Source organism: Meriones unguiculatus, chromosome 8 (assembly GCF_030254825.1).
Source record: "Meriones unguiculatus strain TT.TT164.6M chromosome 8, Bangor_MerUng_6.1, whole genome shotgun sequence".
Taxonomy (NCBI): Eukaryota; Metazoa; Chordata; class Mammalia; order Rodentia; family Muridae; genus Meriones; species Meriones unguiculatus.
In genome coordinates, this window is record NC_083356.1 from 621,522 (window position 1) to 637,325 (window position 15,804).

The window sequence follows — 15,804 nt, forward strand, 5'->3', positions numbered from 1 at the left end:
AAAAAAATTGGCAAGCTTAGCTTAGGGCCTGGTCTCTAGAGGCTGACAGTCTCAACTGGGGTCCTTTGGATAAGCCAAGACAGTTTTCTTTCTTTCTTTTCTTTTTTTTTTTCCTGGTGGTGCACCTCCCCTCCCCTAAGAAAAGTCTATTTATATTTATATTTATATATCTTAGAACCATAGAACCTTGCTCAGAATGTCCCCAAGCTCTGCCAGGACATGGGAGATTGTAGAAAGAGGGTAGTCCTTGAATTTCATAACATTTTCCCTTAACACCTGGCAGATCATGATCAAAAGCTCCAGAGAAACGTAAAAGTCCTTTCATTGCTAGCTACTCCAGGCCTCAGCCTTTGAGGTCTACCCATGCAAGAGGGTACAGGCCTCTGGCCTCCACTTCACCATTTCCCCCAAGGCTAAACAAACAGATGTGCCACCCTGACAGTTCACCTTGCCGCTGCAGAACCAGCTGCAAACCCTTCATCCTTTTAGGAGAAGGAAACTGAGGAAGGACCGACAGTCTTCCTTGAGGTCTTACTCCAAGAAGTCCTGAAAGAGGAAAACTTTTTTCCTTCTTTTCCTAGCCTGCCTTCTAGTCTGCAGATTTAGCCTAAAGGACAGAGAGGCTGGGACGCGAAGAAGTTGTCAAAAACGGACTGGCTAAGGAAAAGTGTGGTGCCCCACACCCCATGTTGAGCCTCACTGAACCCCAGGTCTGGTTCCTCTGAGAAGTCCTCCAGAGTCTGCCTCGTCCCTCACCCCAGACTCTTCGTTGGTGTTTCACTAAGCACTGAGCACCTGAAGTCAAATGTTAAGCTTTGTGTGCTTGTTCAGAGTAAACTTAGGGAACTATGTGGATGCTAGCAGGCCAGAGGCAGGGGGAGTAAAGAGAGACCATCAGACGCTGACGTGAAACTGATTCACAGCCACTGGTTTATTGTTGATCACGGGGCATTTCACAGCAACACTAAAAGTCTTTATTGCAAGTTTTACAATAATCAAGTAAATTCAGTCCGAAAACACAATAAGCACGATGGGGTAGGAGCGTCTACCTATGGATTGCCCTCTGAACTGAAAGTTCATTTTGATTTCCTTTTGGCTCCTCAAACTGCACAGCTCCCAGAGGCTCTCCAGTCAGCTTTGTCTGTTGTCCTCCCCCCTCCCCCACCCCCCCACGAGAATACAAAAGAACTTCATAGCTTTGTTCTCCTTAAAATGACTTCCCCCTCACTAACCTCCTCTGGTGCATTTTCAATGCAAAAGGCCTAAGGAAAGATGGGGGAAGGCGGAGGAGAGGCATGAGAATCCTCTTAAAAATCTCCCTTTCCTTTTTCTTCCCCTCATTCCCCCTGAAATTCACCCAAACCAGACCATCACACCTTGCAATATATAATTTTTGCAGCTTTTTTTTTCCTTAAAAAATAAATACCCCCCCACAATGGCCTTGAAAAACAAAAACAAAAAACAAAACCCAGCAGGTACCATGCTAAGACAACACCACATGCTTAAAGGGGTCCTTAACAGCGAAGGGAAAGGGGCACGGGCTTGTTTGTTTATCTGTTTCGTCTGTTTGGAGCCGACAAGGGAGGAGGCAGGAGGAAGAGAGAAAAAAGAACCAAAAAATATATATATATTAAATTCTATAAATAAGAGTCAATTTGTGTGTGAGGGAGCGCGGGGCGGGGGCAGGGGTGTAAGTTATGTCTTATAACCTGGTGATGTCCTCTGCCCGGGGCTGCTCTGGCGGCGTGGTGCTCTGGGAGTGGTCTTCAGAAGTGCCGGGGGTGGCTGCCGAGAGGGCGCTGGGCGCGGCGCCGGCCGGGGGCGCTGACCTCACTTTGGTGTTGGGGAGCCGGTGGTCCTTCTTCCATTTCATGCGCCGGTTCTGGAACCAGATTTTGATCTGCCTCTCAGAGAGGCACAGCGAGTGGGCGATCTCGATCCTCCGCCTTCGGGTCAGGTAGCGGTTGTAATGAAATTCTTTCTCTAATTCCAGGACCTGCTGCCGAGTGTAGGCTGTCCTCGAGCGCTTGGGCTCCCCTCCGTTATAATTGGGGTTCACTGGGGGAGGGGAAGTGAATAGTGGGGTTCAGAGGCGGCAGGCTCCCTGCCCCCACCCTCACCCCAACCTCGGCTTGGAGGAGCAGGAGGGAGTGGTGAAAATAAAGTCATCAGGCTAAATGGGTTATAAAGAAGTTGAAGGGAGCTGCAGACTTTGTGTAACAAGAGGGGAATCCTCATTGTAACGACACTGAATTATTTATGCGCCCTTAGAAAGCGAGCATAGTTTTCACACATACATAACAGATCGTAGCACATGGCTCGGACTGCCCAGAGTAGCTAAGCCATAAAATTTATGGGGGATGTAATTACCCATTCTCGCTCGTAAATCCAGTTCAATTGTGCTAACCCAGAGTCGCTCCTGGAGAGAGAGGGGGAAGGAGAGAAAGGAGGACCGGGCCAGAGGGGGCCGGGGAGGGTGGGGAGCGCCGGGAAGAGGGGAGGGGGCGAAAAGCAAAGTTGCCTACCCGTGCTAACGTGGATTTTTTTCATCCAAGGGTAGACTATGGGCTGCTTGCTGGCGGCGCTGGAGGGATGGTCGGGGGCTGGCTGGCTGCAGGCTGGCGGGGCTGGGGACGGGGAGGCGGAGGCGCCTGAGAGAGGCGCCGGCTCGCAGAGCGGCTGCGCTTTCTCGGGGTGGTGGTGGCCCGCCTGGGCCGGCCCGTGGGCTCGCGAATTGCCGGGCCCCTGGAGACTGGTGCAGCTATACTGACGCTCAGGGTAGCTAGGGCGCGGAGGCGGTGGTGGGTACAGCTCCTGGTGGTGGTGCTGGAATCCGGGCTCCCTGGTCCGGCCGTAATATTCCGGACTGTGTTCAGGGATGTAGCTATTTTGCGAATATTCTTCGCATGGAGGAAATTTCGGATCGATGTAGTTAGAGTCCATCAAATACGAGCTCATGATCATTAATTTCTGGAGTGGAAAATAATTTTTCTCGCTTTGTCGTTTTTCTGCTCCATAAAGCCCTCCTACTAGCTAGCGACCCTGTAAAGTTACTTTCACCATGTGACTCCGCCGGCCAATCACACCGAGCGACCCAGTCCCCGGATAAGGAACCGAATCGCTTTATTCAAAATGTATCCAATTTTTTGTGTGTGTGGTGCTGCTGCTGGGGGGCGGGGTGGGGGTGGCTGGCTGAACTGGGGTGCCCGCCACTTCACTCCCCACCAGACTGACGATCCTTCCCTGCAAAGGGCGGTGGAGGCTCCCGGCTTCAAAGCCTGGGCACTGGGGGCTGTGGGGAGGCTGCGATTCGGCCCCCGCCCAGGGGCTCCTCTCCGGCCTCCAGCGCCCCGTGCGCTCGGCTCCAGCGCCCTTCCAGTGGGCTCCATTATGGCAATCGTGTTGCAGTCCGCGCAGGTCACGGGGCAGCGCCCCTCTTTCGCAGGAAGAGGACGGTCCACGGGAGCTTCAGTGGAGGTTGGATGGGGAGGGGCCCAGGCTGAGCTTACGAGGCTGGAGAGCGTGGGGTGCCCTACCCCATCCAAGGATCCTCAAGTCCGGCTCCCTCCCCCATACACACTCACCCAACCCTCTTGGCCAAGGGGCCTTGGAGACAGGGTCCCAGCAGTACTAGGCAGGTTGAGGCAGCGGGATGCAAACGATCCTGACGTCATTTCTGGAGGTCTAGGGCTTGAGCCCCCGCTGAAGAGAGACAGGAAGTGGTTGGCAAAAGCGGATTTCAGAAACCTTGACCTCCCTGCTACCCACTGTCCTTCCCGGCCCAGGCTCCAGAACAGAGGGTACCTCCTCCCGGTGGCTCCTGTGTGACTCCTGGCCCCCTGGCCGGCTGACTTCTCACAACAGGCTGCCCCCACCACTCCCAGCTGCTCGGGAGAGAGAGAAGGAGAGAGAGAAGGAGAGAGAGGTCTCTTCCAACAGTGTCCTGAAGTGGGGATCAACCGAGGCTCTGAGAGTTTTTTCTGCAAGTCTTACCCTCAAGGGAGGCCTGTTTGGGTAGAGCCTGTTTGATTCCCAAACTGTTTCCCCTGTAACACGTGTGTTTACATGTAAACACATATTCCCCAGGGCCAGCTCCAGGCTGCCTTCCAAAAGCAGAGGTGAGAGAACTAAGCTCTGGAGACAGGGCAGGGTCCATGGCCTATTCTCACAGCATCCCTCCCCCCCCCCCCTGACACCCCTCCACAGAATACCCCCAGGGGAGGTGGGACGCCAGGGAAGAGAAGGGGGGCAAAGGGGGAGGATAGTTTTCTAGCCGTTGGTTCTACAGCTAGGGGTGGCCTCTTCATCGGACACCAATTAACTGATCTTCTATAACTCAGAGTTGGTGGGGGGCGGCAGAGGGGAAGCCCAGGGAGGGAGCCAGGTCCCCTTGTTGTACTTGATAACAATTATAGTTTAAAATCATAGCTTGCCGGGACTCGGCTATATTTTACTTGATAACAATAAAAGTGACACATAAAGTTAACTGTTTATGTTTTATTTATTAGACTAAATCTGCCAGCGGTGGTAGGAGCGCTTGCCTCGTCGCTACAGCTTTTATAGGGCTGTAAAACGTCATAAATCAGTCTCTCTGAATCGCCCGCACTCTTTGTGCTGGCGGCCGCTGGCTGCCTGCTCCCTCCTTTCCACCAAAAGTCGTAATGTGATTTTTTTCCCTCTGATTTTATTATTATGATCGCCGCCGTGATTAGTCAATCTACCTTTAATTCGCCGCCCTGTGCTGCTTCCTCCCAGCCCAGCCTGGTTGACACTTGAATAAGTACCTTTTAAAACAGCATAGCAACTATTTGAGGGTTTAATTAGAACATCTGCAATTAAGAGAATGAGGAGGGGAAAGAGAAAAATAAATAAAGCCCCTTGAGAGAGATACTGAAAACAGGAGACTCCCAACATTCCTTTTCACCACCTTTGGGATGTGGGAGAGGGTCCCCACTTCCAAATCAGTGCTCATTTGGAGGGCTGGAATGGGGAGGGAACCACAAGCAAATCCCAAAGACACTGATTGGGCCTGGGCCCCTGGCTGCCTTCTCTGCTCCAATACTCAGGGCCCCAGCCCAGGTTCACTAGAGCTTGACCCCCATGACTTGGTGCTTCAAAGTCCTAGATACCCTCTCCCCAGGAGATATCCCCCCATCAGCTGGGTGAGGGAACAGAAATTCCTTGGAGGTCAACCATCTCTTACAGGAGACTCCCAAACTCCCAAAGCTTTTGGAGAATCCTTGCTCGCTTGGAGCTGAATCCTGAGTGTGGAGACTGGCTGTGTGTTTGAAGAGGAGCTACAGCTGTGAGAGAGAGCAGGTACAAGCTGTGGCTGCCTGGGAGCTGTGTGCAGAATTTCTTTTATTCTGTGTGTGCGTGTGTGTGTGTGTGTGTGTGTGTGTCTGTCTGTCTGTCTGTCTGTCTGTCTCTGCTCTGTTTGTCTCTCTGTCTCTCGGTTGTTGCTGGTGAGGGTGAACTACAAGTTGCTGAAGGTGGGTAAAGGGAAGCTATTACTAAATCCCCACTCTGCAGAGATCTGAGCAACAGCCCCAAATTGTCTCATGGGGAATCCAAAGCCCCAGAGAGCAGTGGTAGGGTAGGAGGAGTGAGGAAAAATAGATCTCCTTCAGCCCTTCAGCATAACCCCCTTTCAGGCCTGTACCTGTCTGTGGCCTCGCTCTGCTCCAGCTGTGAATATTCCCTTTCCCACCTGCAAAGGTGAGCTTCCGCTTGCCTGCCTTTCTCCCAGCCCCATTCCTGTCCCCTACCCCAGCCCTGCCTCCCACCTCAGCCTTCAGCTTTAAGCTTCTTGAACTTACTAAGGTGCCTTTCCCAAGATCGCCTGTCAGTGCACACGCCCCTAACCTCCTAGACTGCTCAGCTTCTGCAGGTGAGTCCAGTGTGAATGAATAGACACAGGTTCAGATGGCTCACACAGAATGCCCAGTCTGTCTTTGATTAATATGGTTAACAAATACATACCCATATATGCTATTAATATTTGTTAAAATATTAAATGCCTTTTATGCAGCCATTAATAAATAGAGTCCCCATTCCAGGTTTGCACAGCTAATTCAGCATGAGTAACCAGAAAGTAAAATCTATGAAATTTCCCCAAATATGTCCACTCTCATCTACATCATCTAAAAAATAATAAAAATAAAACCAAATAATAAACAAAAAATCCTTTGGGGGCTCCTGTAACTAAGAGAAGGGAGCTCCCTGTCACATGAGCTAGTACCCACAGACCGTGTTTACCTGAACATTGGTACATACAGGGAACTGTTTTCCTGTGGAGGGCTCTTACATTTAGCAGGGGCTTAACGGGTGTGGGAGAGGGCCCCTCCTCAGTGAAGAATGCTTGTATTTGGTCTTGTCTCCCATTGTGCTTTCCTCTCCTGCCTCCTGCCTCGCCAGCCCAAAGGTTCTGCCCTCGACTTTGCTTGGTCCCAGTTTTATTCTTTCTGTTTTCTGACCACCTCTCGCCAGCATCCAAATGCTCTCTGCATGCTGCCCCACACCCCATCTCCTTTCTAAATCTCGATCTGGTTTCTCTTTCGGAAACATGTTTCAGTACAAAGCACTTCCCTTCTGACACCACTGAAGAAAAATATGTGTCCATTGTTGCAGAGGCCTTATTGTGCCCGGATTACCATACCGACCGTTGGTTAACCCGTATTCCTCCCTCCCCACTAACAAGATGTTGGCTGAGATGCCTCAGCGGCTCTACGATGCTGTGCTGCAGGAAAACCCCGCCTTACACTCCCTGGATTTTCTGAGGAGCAAATAAAATAAATGAAAGAAACAAGTCATGATTGAGACTGTAAAAGGAAAATTAAGGTCTCTTTTCCCCACTCTCTGAAGTACAGGGCTTGGTTTTCTTTCTTTCTTTCTTTTTTAATGCATGTGCTTTGTTATTGTTTTAGGGATTAAAAATTAAAGCATGCTTCTTTCCTTTTCCTCAAATAAATTGACTTTTAGATGGTATGCAATCAGGCAATTCATTCCATTTTGATTTTCTTCTCCCCCAGGCAACTTGAAAACCCCAAACTAAAACAAGAGTCTTGTACCATTTTTTTTCTTTGTGTATCTTTCTGTGTGTACATGGGCACATGTATGTTTTTGTCCTTTCCTAATGCCAGCAGGCAGGACTAATGTATGCAAAAGAATATGCAAATGCTTAATTGATTTTTTTAAAATATCTTGTCAGTAAAAGTAATAAATTGGCCTAAAATGATTTTAATAACCTGGTTGTGCCACTAGAAAATACTCAACCTTTTTTTCCCTTCCTGGAATTGCTTATAGTCTCAAAAAAAAAAAAAAAGAAAAGAAAAGAAAGAAAAAGAAAGGAAAGGAAAGGAACCCGCAATGACAGAATGTTAATTTGCCCCCTTTAAAATATTAAAGATGAATTTCTCTTGTTTGTTCAGAGACCATAAGCAAGGTCCTCTTGTGGCTCTCCCCTGCCTTGCCTTCCTCGGAATTCAATTTTCCTCAAATCTCGTTTAAAGTGGCTTTTTAAAAAGTGGCCACATTTTAATATTGGTTAGACAGGGTGACCTGCATTTCACCTCGGGTGTTTGACTTGCTCCAATAGGTCACTGCCATGGGGTTATTGATGGGGAAACTCCATTGAAATTTGTCTCTTCGCAAATGGCCTTTAGATCTTCCAGCGAGTTCAATAACTAGTTATAATGTGGAAGGGGAAAAATGAAGGCCCAGGGCTAACGAAGTTGATGCTTCATTTTCATGCTGGAGAAATGTTAGTTAGAGATTGGGTCCCCACTCTCTGTTCACCCCAGCTTGGGTGGACCCCAGTTCCATTCAGAGCTGCTGGATTATATCACCCATTACGGCTTGTTTGAGGTGTCCCTTTCTCTCTGATGCAAATCTTATGAACCCTGTTGTAAACTGTGATTCACAATGAAGGAAGCTTGCTTTGTTAGAGGCTTGAAACCTGAACTTTTTTGTTGAGAGAACTTTCAAAAGAGACTATGTCTTGAAAAAAAAAAATGTTCAGATTAGGATGGCCATGGTTTAGGGAAAGCTCCTAGGCACTCACAGTTGAGGAAATTGGAAACTCTTTTTGGTGTTGAAAGGGAGTTTCAAGGTGCTCTGAGGTATTCCTAGCCTTGGAGTTTCCAGCCACAGGAGAGATTAGGCACATAGGACCAAGACAAGAAGACAAGCAAAGATTAGGGATAGAGGGAATATTTCAGGAGGAGCAAGGGAATCCTGGGTCTCCTCCAGGGTCACAGCAGGACTTGGTTGTGTAACAGCTCAAAGAACTCTACTCCCTCACAAGAAGAGTGCTCCTCCAAGAAAGACCAAAGACAAGGGCTGGAGAACTGGAGAGGGGCGGGATGAAGGAGTGAGGACTGTAAGAGTTCCTTTTCCTCTAGTGGGAGAAGAAAGGTCACAGTAAGATGTGATAGGTCTTCATTTTACTCTTTGCAACCACAGCCAAAGTGGGGAGTCCCTGTCGCCTCTGTGAGAAGGGGCTGCCCCACACAGCTTGGCATGACTCAGTCACACAGATCACCATTGTTAACCTCAATAAAACCGTGCATCTTCTTTTTACAGAATGACACTCCTGGCGCCTTATTCTCTCCCCCAGGTGCCTTTCCTTGTCTTACCCTGTTCAAGCCCCAAATCTCGCCTGTAATAAGCCCTGTGGCCTCCTTCCAAGCCTCAGTCTATTACCGGAGTCATCCAAAAGGTATGCCTTGGATCTTGGGTTGGGGAAAACAAGGCCAAAGGAGATGAGTAAGTGCCTAAAAAACTGAGGTGCTACCTCCCCACCTTGGCTTAAACCCGGAGAACTTAGGTGCTACCCCGTTCTCTGTCAAACTTGCCTGGGCAGATCCACGGTACCGCTGGGCTCAGGGAGAAGCCTCCACTGCCTGCCAATGGGCGTCTTGACCCCGTGAAAACAGGGAAGCCCAGGAAAGGATTGTGGCAGCCGCCAGAACGGCCTGGGAGGGTTCGCAGACTGTTCTCCCGACCCACGGGGACTGGCATCCAGGGGCTCTGAACTTCCCGCAGCGGGCGCGGCTGGGCGGGCAGGGCAGTCACACCCACAGCCTTGCCACCTCTGCCCCCCTTCCCGCCCTGCGCTTAGGCCACAGAACCCGGACCCCAGCCCAAGCCTGAGCCCTCCCTGTTTTAATTACGTGATTGATTTTCTCTAGGGCTGCTTCCAGACGCCCGCGTCTCCGATTTTTAAAATTTTCGGCCCCTTTTTTTGTATTTCCGAGTCCCCCTCCCCCCCCGAGATGTGAGATGTGCAGGCGGCCGGCGTGGTTCGGGGTTCCTAGACCGCCTCGCCCAAGCTCCACCGTTCTGGGCGCGCCGAGGCTGCGAGAGCTGGTCCTGCCCACCCGCCTCCGAGGCACTTGGTGCTGCGCGGCCCTCCCCATTGGAGCTGTCGCGTGGCGCCTGGTCTGCGAGCTGGGGTCTGCGGGTTTGTGTTTCTGTCTATCCCCCAAAAGTGTGAGGAAGTCTGGATTGAGACCGAAAGCAGCAAGACGCGGGCTTGGACTTTGGGGAACACCTGAGCTCGCGCTGGCGGGGAACCGGCAACCCGGGACAACGTACCCCGCTACAACTCCACGCGCCCACGCGCCCTTCGCCGCAGGCATGAGGCCCTGACTGCAGACCCCAACGCGCGCGAGGCGATCGGGGTCCAAAGGCTACACCGCATCCAGGAGGCCCCTCAACTTGGCCGCCTGGGCAGCGGGCAGCGGCCTTTCCCGGGGCTTCCGTCACCCACGCCCCGGGACCCCGCCGTCCAGCCCCCTCTATGGTGAACGCTGCAGGTGAGGCAAGGAAGGCACAGGGGCAGGGGTGTTAAACCTGACCGGAGTGGATTAAGGCAGAGACAGAGGTGGAGGACGGGCAAGAACAGGCCTCTCCGGAGAGAAGACCACTGGCCTCTTGCTTCTTTTTCCCCATCTGGAAAAGAAACTTTGACCCTGGGCCCCTGCTCAGTCTCTTTATTTACAATTAATAATAAATGCCTCCGCTCCCATCACTGATGAGTCACTAGTAACGGGTTTGTTTGTTTCTTTTGAAGTGATACTGTACGATTTTTCCACAGGGAGAGAGAGGGGGCTTCTCTCCTGCAGAAGTTCAGGTTTGGTCACAACCTGCCCTGTGACCTGCAGCACGCCAGTTCCTCCAGCCCTAACCCGTGTGCGCAGTACCGTCACCGGGTAACTGAGAGCCCTTCTGCCTGGCTATTAGGATTCTGGGAACGTGGGCATCTGTAGCAATCATTAGTCAAAGCCGCAGAAGCCAAAGCAGCCGAGGAGTTGGACAGAAAAAATCTTGGAAATGATATACAGGAGCTGAGGCAGCATCAATCCCGCCGATAAGAGGCGGCTGCCGCGAGCAGGCGGCCAGCTTAATTGGGCCCTGGGCACCGGGAACAACACGGGAGGGGAGCTTAGGGTGCACAGTGACCCTGGCACCATTTGGGCACCCACAAAAATATTTAGGACTTAAACACATTTTCCTCATAGTTTCAAAAAAAGCCCCTGTGTGTGCATATGTGTGTGTGTTCGTGTGTGAGCTTGTTCGTGTTCGTGTGTGTGTGTGTGTGTGTGTGTGTGTGTGTGTGTGTGTGTGTGTTAGGTCTCAGCTACATCCCAGAAGGAGCTGGGATCCCCCATGGAGGGTTTCCACAAGCCACGTAAGTCAGCTGGACTACAGTTGGAGATGATCTTGGAGGGAGTGGACGAAATAATCTGCTTTAATAGGCAACACATTCAAGTGACACCCGTCCACTTCCGCACTCACCAGACAGCTTTATAGGGCAGAAGGGGCTTTGGGTGGAACAGGCAACTGCAGAAAGTTAAAAAGAAAATAGGGGGAATCCACGCTCCTACACCCAGATGCGATGTGGAAACTATCTCTAAACATATGTTTAAATATTTTAAGTCTGCAGAAAAACTGCAATACCTATAAACATCTCCATATAAATAGCTTCAATGTGTAGCTATTTTATGGGCTAAGAACCTTGAATAAATCTAGATAAAAATTTCAAAATAGAAACTGAGTCCTTCATGCACAGCTTTTTCTAAGGAGGAAGAACTCCAAATATTCATTTAGGTGTTGAGAGATCCCAGAACACCCTCCAACCATTACTGAGAAAGATTGGTCATGTGCACACACAGAGGGTTGTTAGGCTCACTGTGGATCCATCAATCTAAAGATCTGTAAATCTGCATATAACTGTGGAGCAGAGGAGGGTAATCACATCCTGAGATTCTGGCAGGGCTTCTTACCCGCACTCTCTGAGACACAAGTATTGCACTGTATCTGTTCTAAGAATGAGGAGGTTTTTCGGGCGCCTGTGTCCCACCATTTCTGAGAGATGGATGAGGTAAACTCGCTTTCCACTATTGAAAGACTTCAAGGATTTCTACAGTGTGGGGCTCTATTTCCTGTGCATAAGGGAATTTCATGGGCAGTGGATGCCTATAGTCTGAAAGTGCCCAGATAAGACACTTATCTGCTCAGAAGCTCAGTGTACTGGTGAACACCTTTAATCCCAGCACTTGGGAGGCAGAGACCAGCTGATCTGAGTTCAAGGCCAGACTGGTCTGCAAAGCATATCGCATATCTCAGAACAGCCAGGGCTACACAGAGAATATCGAAAGACAGTGTGTGTGTGTGTGTGTGTGTGTGTGTGTGTGTATCATCACAGTAAGATGTACTCGGTCTGATAGATCTCTCTGAGGGCTGTGGGCTTTCCACACAGCCCTGCAGTCACCCAGTCGCAGCCAGCGTGTTACAGCACCAGGTGACCTCCCCATGCATCTCACTCCCCTCTGCCTCTGTTTCTTCTACCCCAGAGTTTCTCTGGAAGGGCTCACAAAGATCCAAGAGAGACCAGGGAGTCGTGGGATCTCCCCCTTTCAGGCTCTGAAGCTGTTTGTCTTCAGAATTTCTTCCTTTGTGATTAAGGTGTTTGATGACTAGGCTTGCGGGGGGGAAGGGGGAGGAAATGAAGGTTTTGACTCTTAAAGTTGGAACACTGAGTGTCTTGGGGGCAAAGGGGAGTCACCAACTGGCCTCTTTCTTATTGGAGGCAGATGATTTGGGGAACTCTGAAAGTCCTTTTATTTTTCTTTGGTTTACTGGAGAAGGGAGGTAACGAAGAGGCCTTAGATGGGCTTGGGGAAGTACAATCCAATCTAACAGCCAGCTCGTGTGAGCAGAGTGATTTACAAAGCAAAACCTTAGATGCTGCTTCCGGAGAAGTGACCAGATCAAAACAGCCTCCTTAGGTGTTTATGGCCCAGCTCTGCTCAGGACAGGAAAAGCTCCCTCAATAAAACCTTAGCCACCCCCATCCTTCACAGGGGAGGGGATACAAACACAATATGATGTGAAGGACCTGACCCCTTATCTCACACACACACATACACACACACACACACACACACACACACAGAGAGAGAGAGAGAGACAGAGAGACAGAGAGAGAGAAAAAGAGAGACAGAGAGTTTTCCAACTAAAAAGTTGACTTTTGAAAGTTAAAGAAGTATTTTCTTTAATTTTTTTTTTTTTTTTTTTTTTTTTTTTTTACTGCCTGAGCAAAGAAACTTTTGAGCCTGGAGAAGAAAAGCAAAGGTATTCTATTACAAAAGAGTCCCGTTTATTTTAACCCCCTCCCATGCCCTGCAGCTCCACATACTTCAAACTCTAGGCAGCAGGATCAAGAGCATGGCTTCTACCCATTAGGGGCTATTCCAAAGTTTGAATTCTTCAGAGGTGGAAGAAGAAACTCAAAGATTGAAGGCTTAAGGAGTGGGGGTGGGGTGAACAAATGGTTTCCATCCTGGGCCAGTGGAAAGAAGGGAAACGGAGGGAGGGCTAGAAAATTGTTTGGAGGCTGGTTTACTGTGTCCAGCCAGGCTTCCCACTTCTATCAAATCATAATTTAGGCATATATATATATATATATATATATATATATATATATACTCAGTATTGGGTCCTAGTGTTCAGGGAGAGAACTAGGGATCCCTGGAGGGCAGAGCTAGCCTGCTCTCTGAGACCCATGGAGCAATGGAAAAGTATCCAAGGGAAGTGAGCCTACACATTCTCCTATGGGACTACAGGTCAGGGCAGAACTAGAGAGAGGCCTCCTTCCTGCACTGCCTTGCAGGGTGTCTGGAACCTTTTACACGAGTTCACATAACTTCTAATGGTGGTCAATCAGAGGCAGGGCAAGATCCTAGACAAATGTTCTGGTCCAACTTTCCCAAGTTTCAAATTGTTTACACACACACACACACACACACACACACACACACACACGGGGGGGGGGGAGAGAGACAGACAGACAGACAGACAGAATATCCTTAGCTTTTCATTCCTTTACCCTTAGGAGTAAGAGAGGGACAAGATTGGCAGGATTTTGTGAGATTCAGGAACAAAGATATCACTGTAGTGGTCCCCACACAACCTGCAATTTGGGGGAGACTCCTAGAACTCCATTAAAGCAGCCCAGGGAGACCTTAGCAGAACAAGTACACCCTAGGACTTACAAAGACCCAACAAAAGTAGAACAGGGGGCAGGGATTTGACTTCTCAGGCTTCTATAGTCCTCTCTTCTATTAGACCCCTAAGCCAAAAACCCTAGCCTGGCATCATAAATCCATACTTTTCACGCTCTAAGTGCTGCTTTTGCTCTAGCTGTGCTTTGGAGGAGGCTCAGACTCATGGTGCTGGCCTCCCAATAAAATGACACAGAGCTACAGCAAAGATCCTTCCCCTTCAAAAACAACCCAAAGCACCTAACAGGATTAGGAGAGACATGTACTGGGACATGAAGAGAGGATGGATCACTCTGAGAAATCTTTCTTCTGGTGGGGACAGAGCAATTCTTCCATCTTTCCTCACCTATCAGGGGAGCTGATAATAAGTTGTCTCTCATAAAAGAGGCAAATGGAGCCCTGCCCTTTAGGAGAGGGCCCTGGTTTTGCCTTCTACCCTAACCTCCCCACACAACCCATGGCATTAGTCCCAAATCAGCCTCACCCAGAAGACAACCAGTCAGGGCATTTCTCTCTGTCCATACTACTCGCAGAGGAGGGCCAGGGAGAGCACCTACACTTTAGTTCATGGGGTGCAGAAGTTTAGAACTGAAGGCACAGGCAGAGGAATTCCATTAGAAGGTAATCCCCAGAAAGAACCTGGTGATGTGAAGGGAAAGCCTAGGCTCGGCACCCAGTGTCCAAGTGCACACGAACAAATCCACTCCCTTTGTGCATGCTGTGTTGGTCAGAAGTTATTGATTTGCTTGTTCTATTTTGATCCACATAAACGCGGTGTCAAAATACACACACCTTTGACGACTGACTGGGTCTCCTGCGGTATAAAGACAGGATTGTTATCTAAGCTACCATTATGTGTACCAATATATGTATATTTTAACCAGGGTTTTGAGCGTGCTAAACACATGGCCTACCACTGAGCTGCACTCTCCAGCCAATTTCATTATATCTTGTTAAAAGAAAGGAGAGGAAAGTGCTTAAACAAACCCATCAACTGTGGAATGTAGAAGCAGAAGATTATTTGAGTCCACTCATTGTTTTTTAGACTCTCCCTAACTGGCCTAAAGTCATTTGACAACTAGAGGTATCAAGCATAATTTTCAAAAACCATCTCCACTTCTGCCGCCTTGTCCAACCTTGCTTGAGGCAGTCTGCTAGAGCTAATTGCTCTTGGAGTGTTTCTGGAAAGTTAATTTCTTTAATATTCCTAGGATCCTTAAGAGGAGGACTGCAGGCAAAGGAAAACTCCAAAAGCTAAAAAAAAGAAAGAAAAAGAAAAAGAAAAAGGCAAGTGTGTAGGGAGCAACTCAGAATTTTTAATTTGGGGCTGTAGTTCCCCCGGTGTTTGCTCTGTAGCCTAATTCCGAGTCATCTCAAGAAAGCCAAATCGGAAAAGGTCAAGCCATCAAATTAGGCTAGCTCTAGATGCCCGGACAACTGCAGTTCCCCAGGAAAAACTGGACCACCGTTAACGCCACAAACAATTTTGTTAGAAACTAGAAACTCCTCGAACAGCTCCTAACACTGAGGTCGGGGCCTGTAATCTGGTTAATATAGCTCTTCCCTGCGCTTTTGCGCTGGCTAGGGCTGACCCAGGTCCCTAATCCTGTGTTAAGGAAGGGGGGGGGGGAAGAGAGGAGAGACGAAGGTGGCCCGCTCCAGACACTGAGCCAAGCACTTTTTTGCTGATTGGTTGGTGGGGGCATGTGACTCCCCTAAACACTTTCCTGATTGGTTCTTTGCTTCTTCTGAGGTTAAAGACCGAGGAACAAAATTAAAAGCTCTCTGGGTTGGCTGGGGTTTCTCTGGCATCCGACTGTTACCCTCCCCACCTCAAATTCGTCCAGAGAAGAGGGTGGGAAAACTAGGAATATCAACTTCCTTTTGTATTTGCTCATTTCCAGGTGAGACCGGGTAAAACATCAAATATATATACAAATTCATCCATATACAACTATGTATATAAATGAGTGTACACATTTATATATAATACACACAATATAAATACACACACATGCATGTATCGACTTGACCAAAACAAAGCATTGGAAGGGAGAGCGGAAAGCTTGTTAAAGAAGGAGGAAAAGATATTGAAATGGAACTTTTGAGCTTGAAGATTAAAAGGGGAGAAGTCCTGGCTGCCTCGAAGAGACGCTGTGTAAATCCATAAAACACACCCTCACCTCCCCCCCTCCTCTGAGAGAAAGAAAGGACTCCCTGGAGTGGCCAGGGAGTG

General features: G+C 49.2%; 1 protein-coding gene and 1 long non-coding RNA gene across 3 annotated transcripts; one reads left to right on the forward strand and one right to left on the reverse strand.

Moving 5' to 3' along the window:
* Nucleotides 1-907: 907 nt before the first annotated feature.
* Nucleotides 908-3,820, reverse strand: Hoxc4 (homeobox C4). The gene is made up of 4 exons (XM_060388489.1): nucleotides 3,805-3,820; nucleotides 3,585-3,702; nucleotides 2,526-3,466; nucleotides 908-2,058 (listed from the first exon to the last, which is right to left on the reverse strand). Exons 3-4 carry the CDS (start codon nucleotides 2,962-2,964, stop codon nucleotides 1,703-1,705), a joined length of 795 nt encoding a protein of 264 aa, XP_060244472.1. The 5' UTR covers nucleotides 2,965-3,466; nucleotides 3,585-3,702; nucleotides 3,805-3,820; the 3' UTR covers nucleotides 908-1,702.
* A 1,092-nt stretch (nucleotides 3,821-4,912) lies between these two features.
* Nucleotides 4,913-10,064, forward strand: LOC132655722 (uncharacterized). Of its 2 annotated transcripts, none has more exons than XR_009593509.1 (3): nucleotides 4,913-5,319; nucleotides 8,584-8,719; nucleotides 9,192-10,064. It is a non-coding gene; the product is annotated as an uncharacterized LOC132655722 (long non-coding RNA). The 2 variants fall into 2 exon arrangements; XR_009593510.1 differs by having other exon boundaries at nucleotides 8,618-8,719.
* The last annotated feature ends 5,740 nt before the right edge of the window (nucleotides 10,065-15,804 follow it).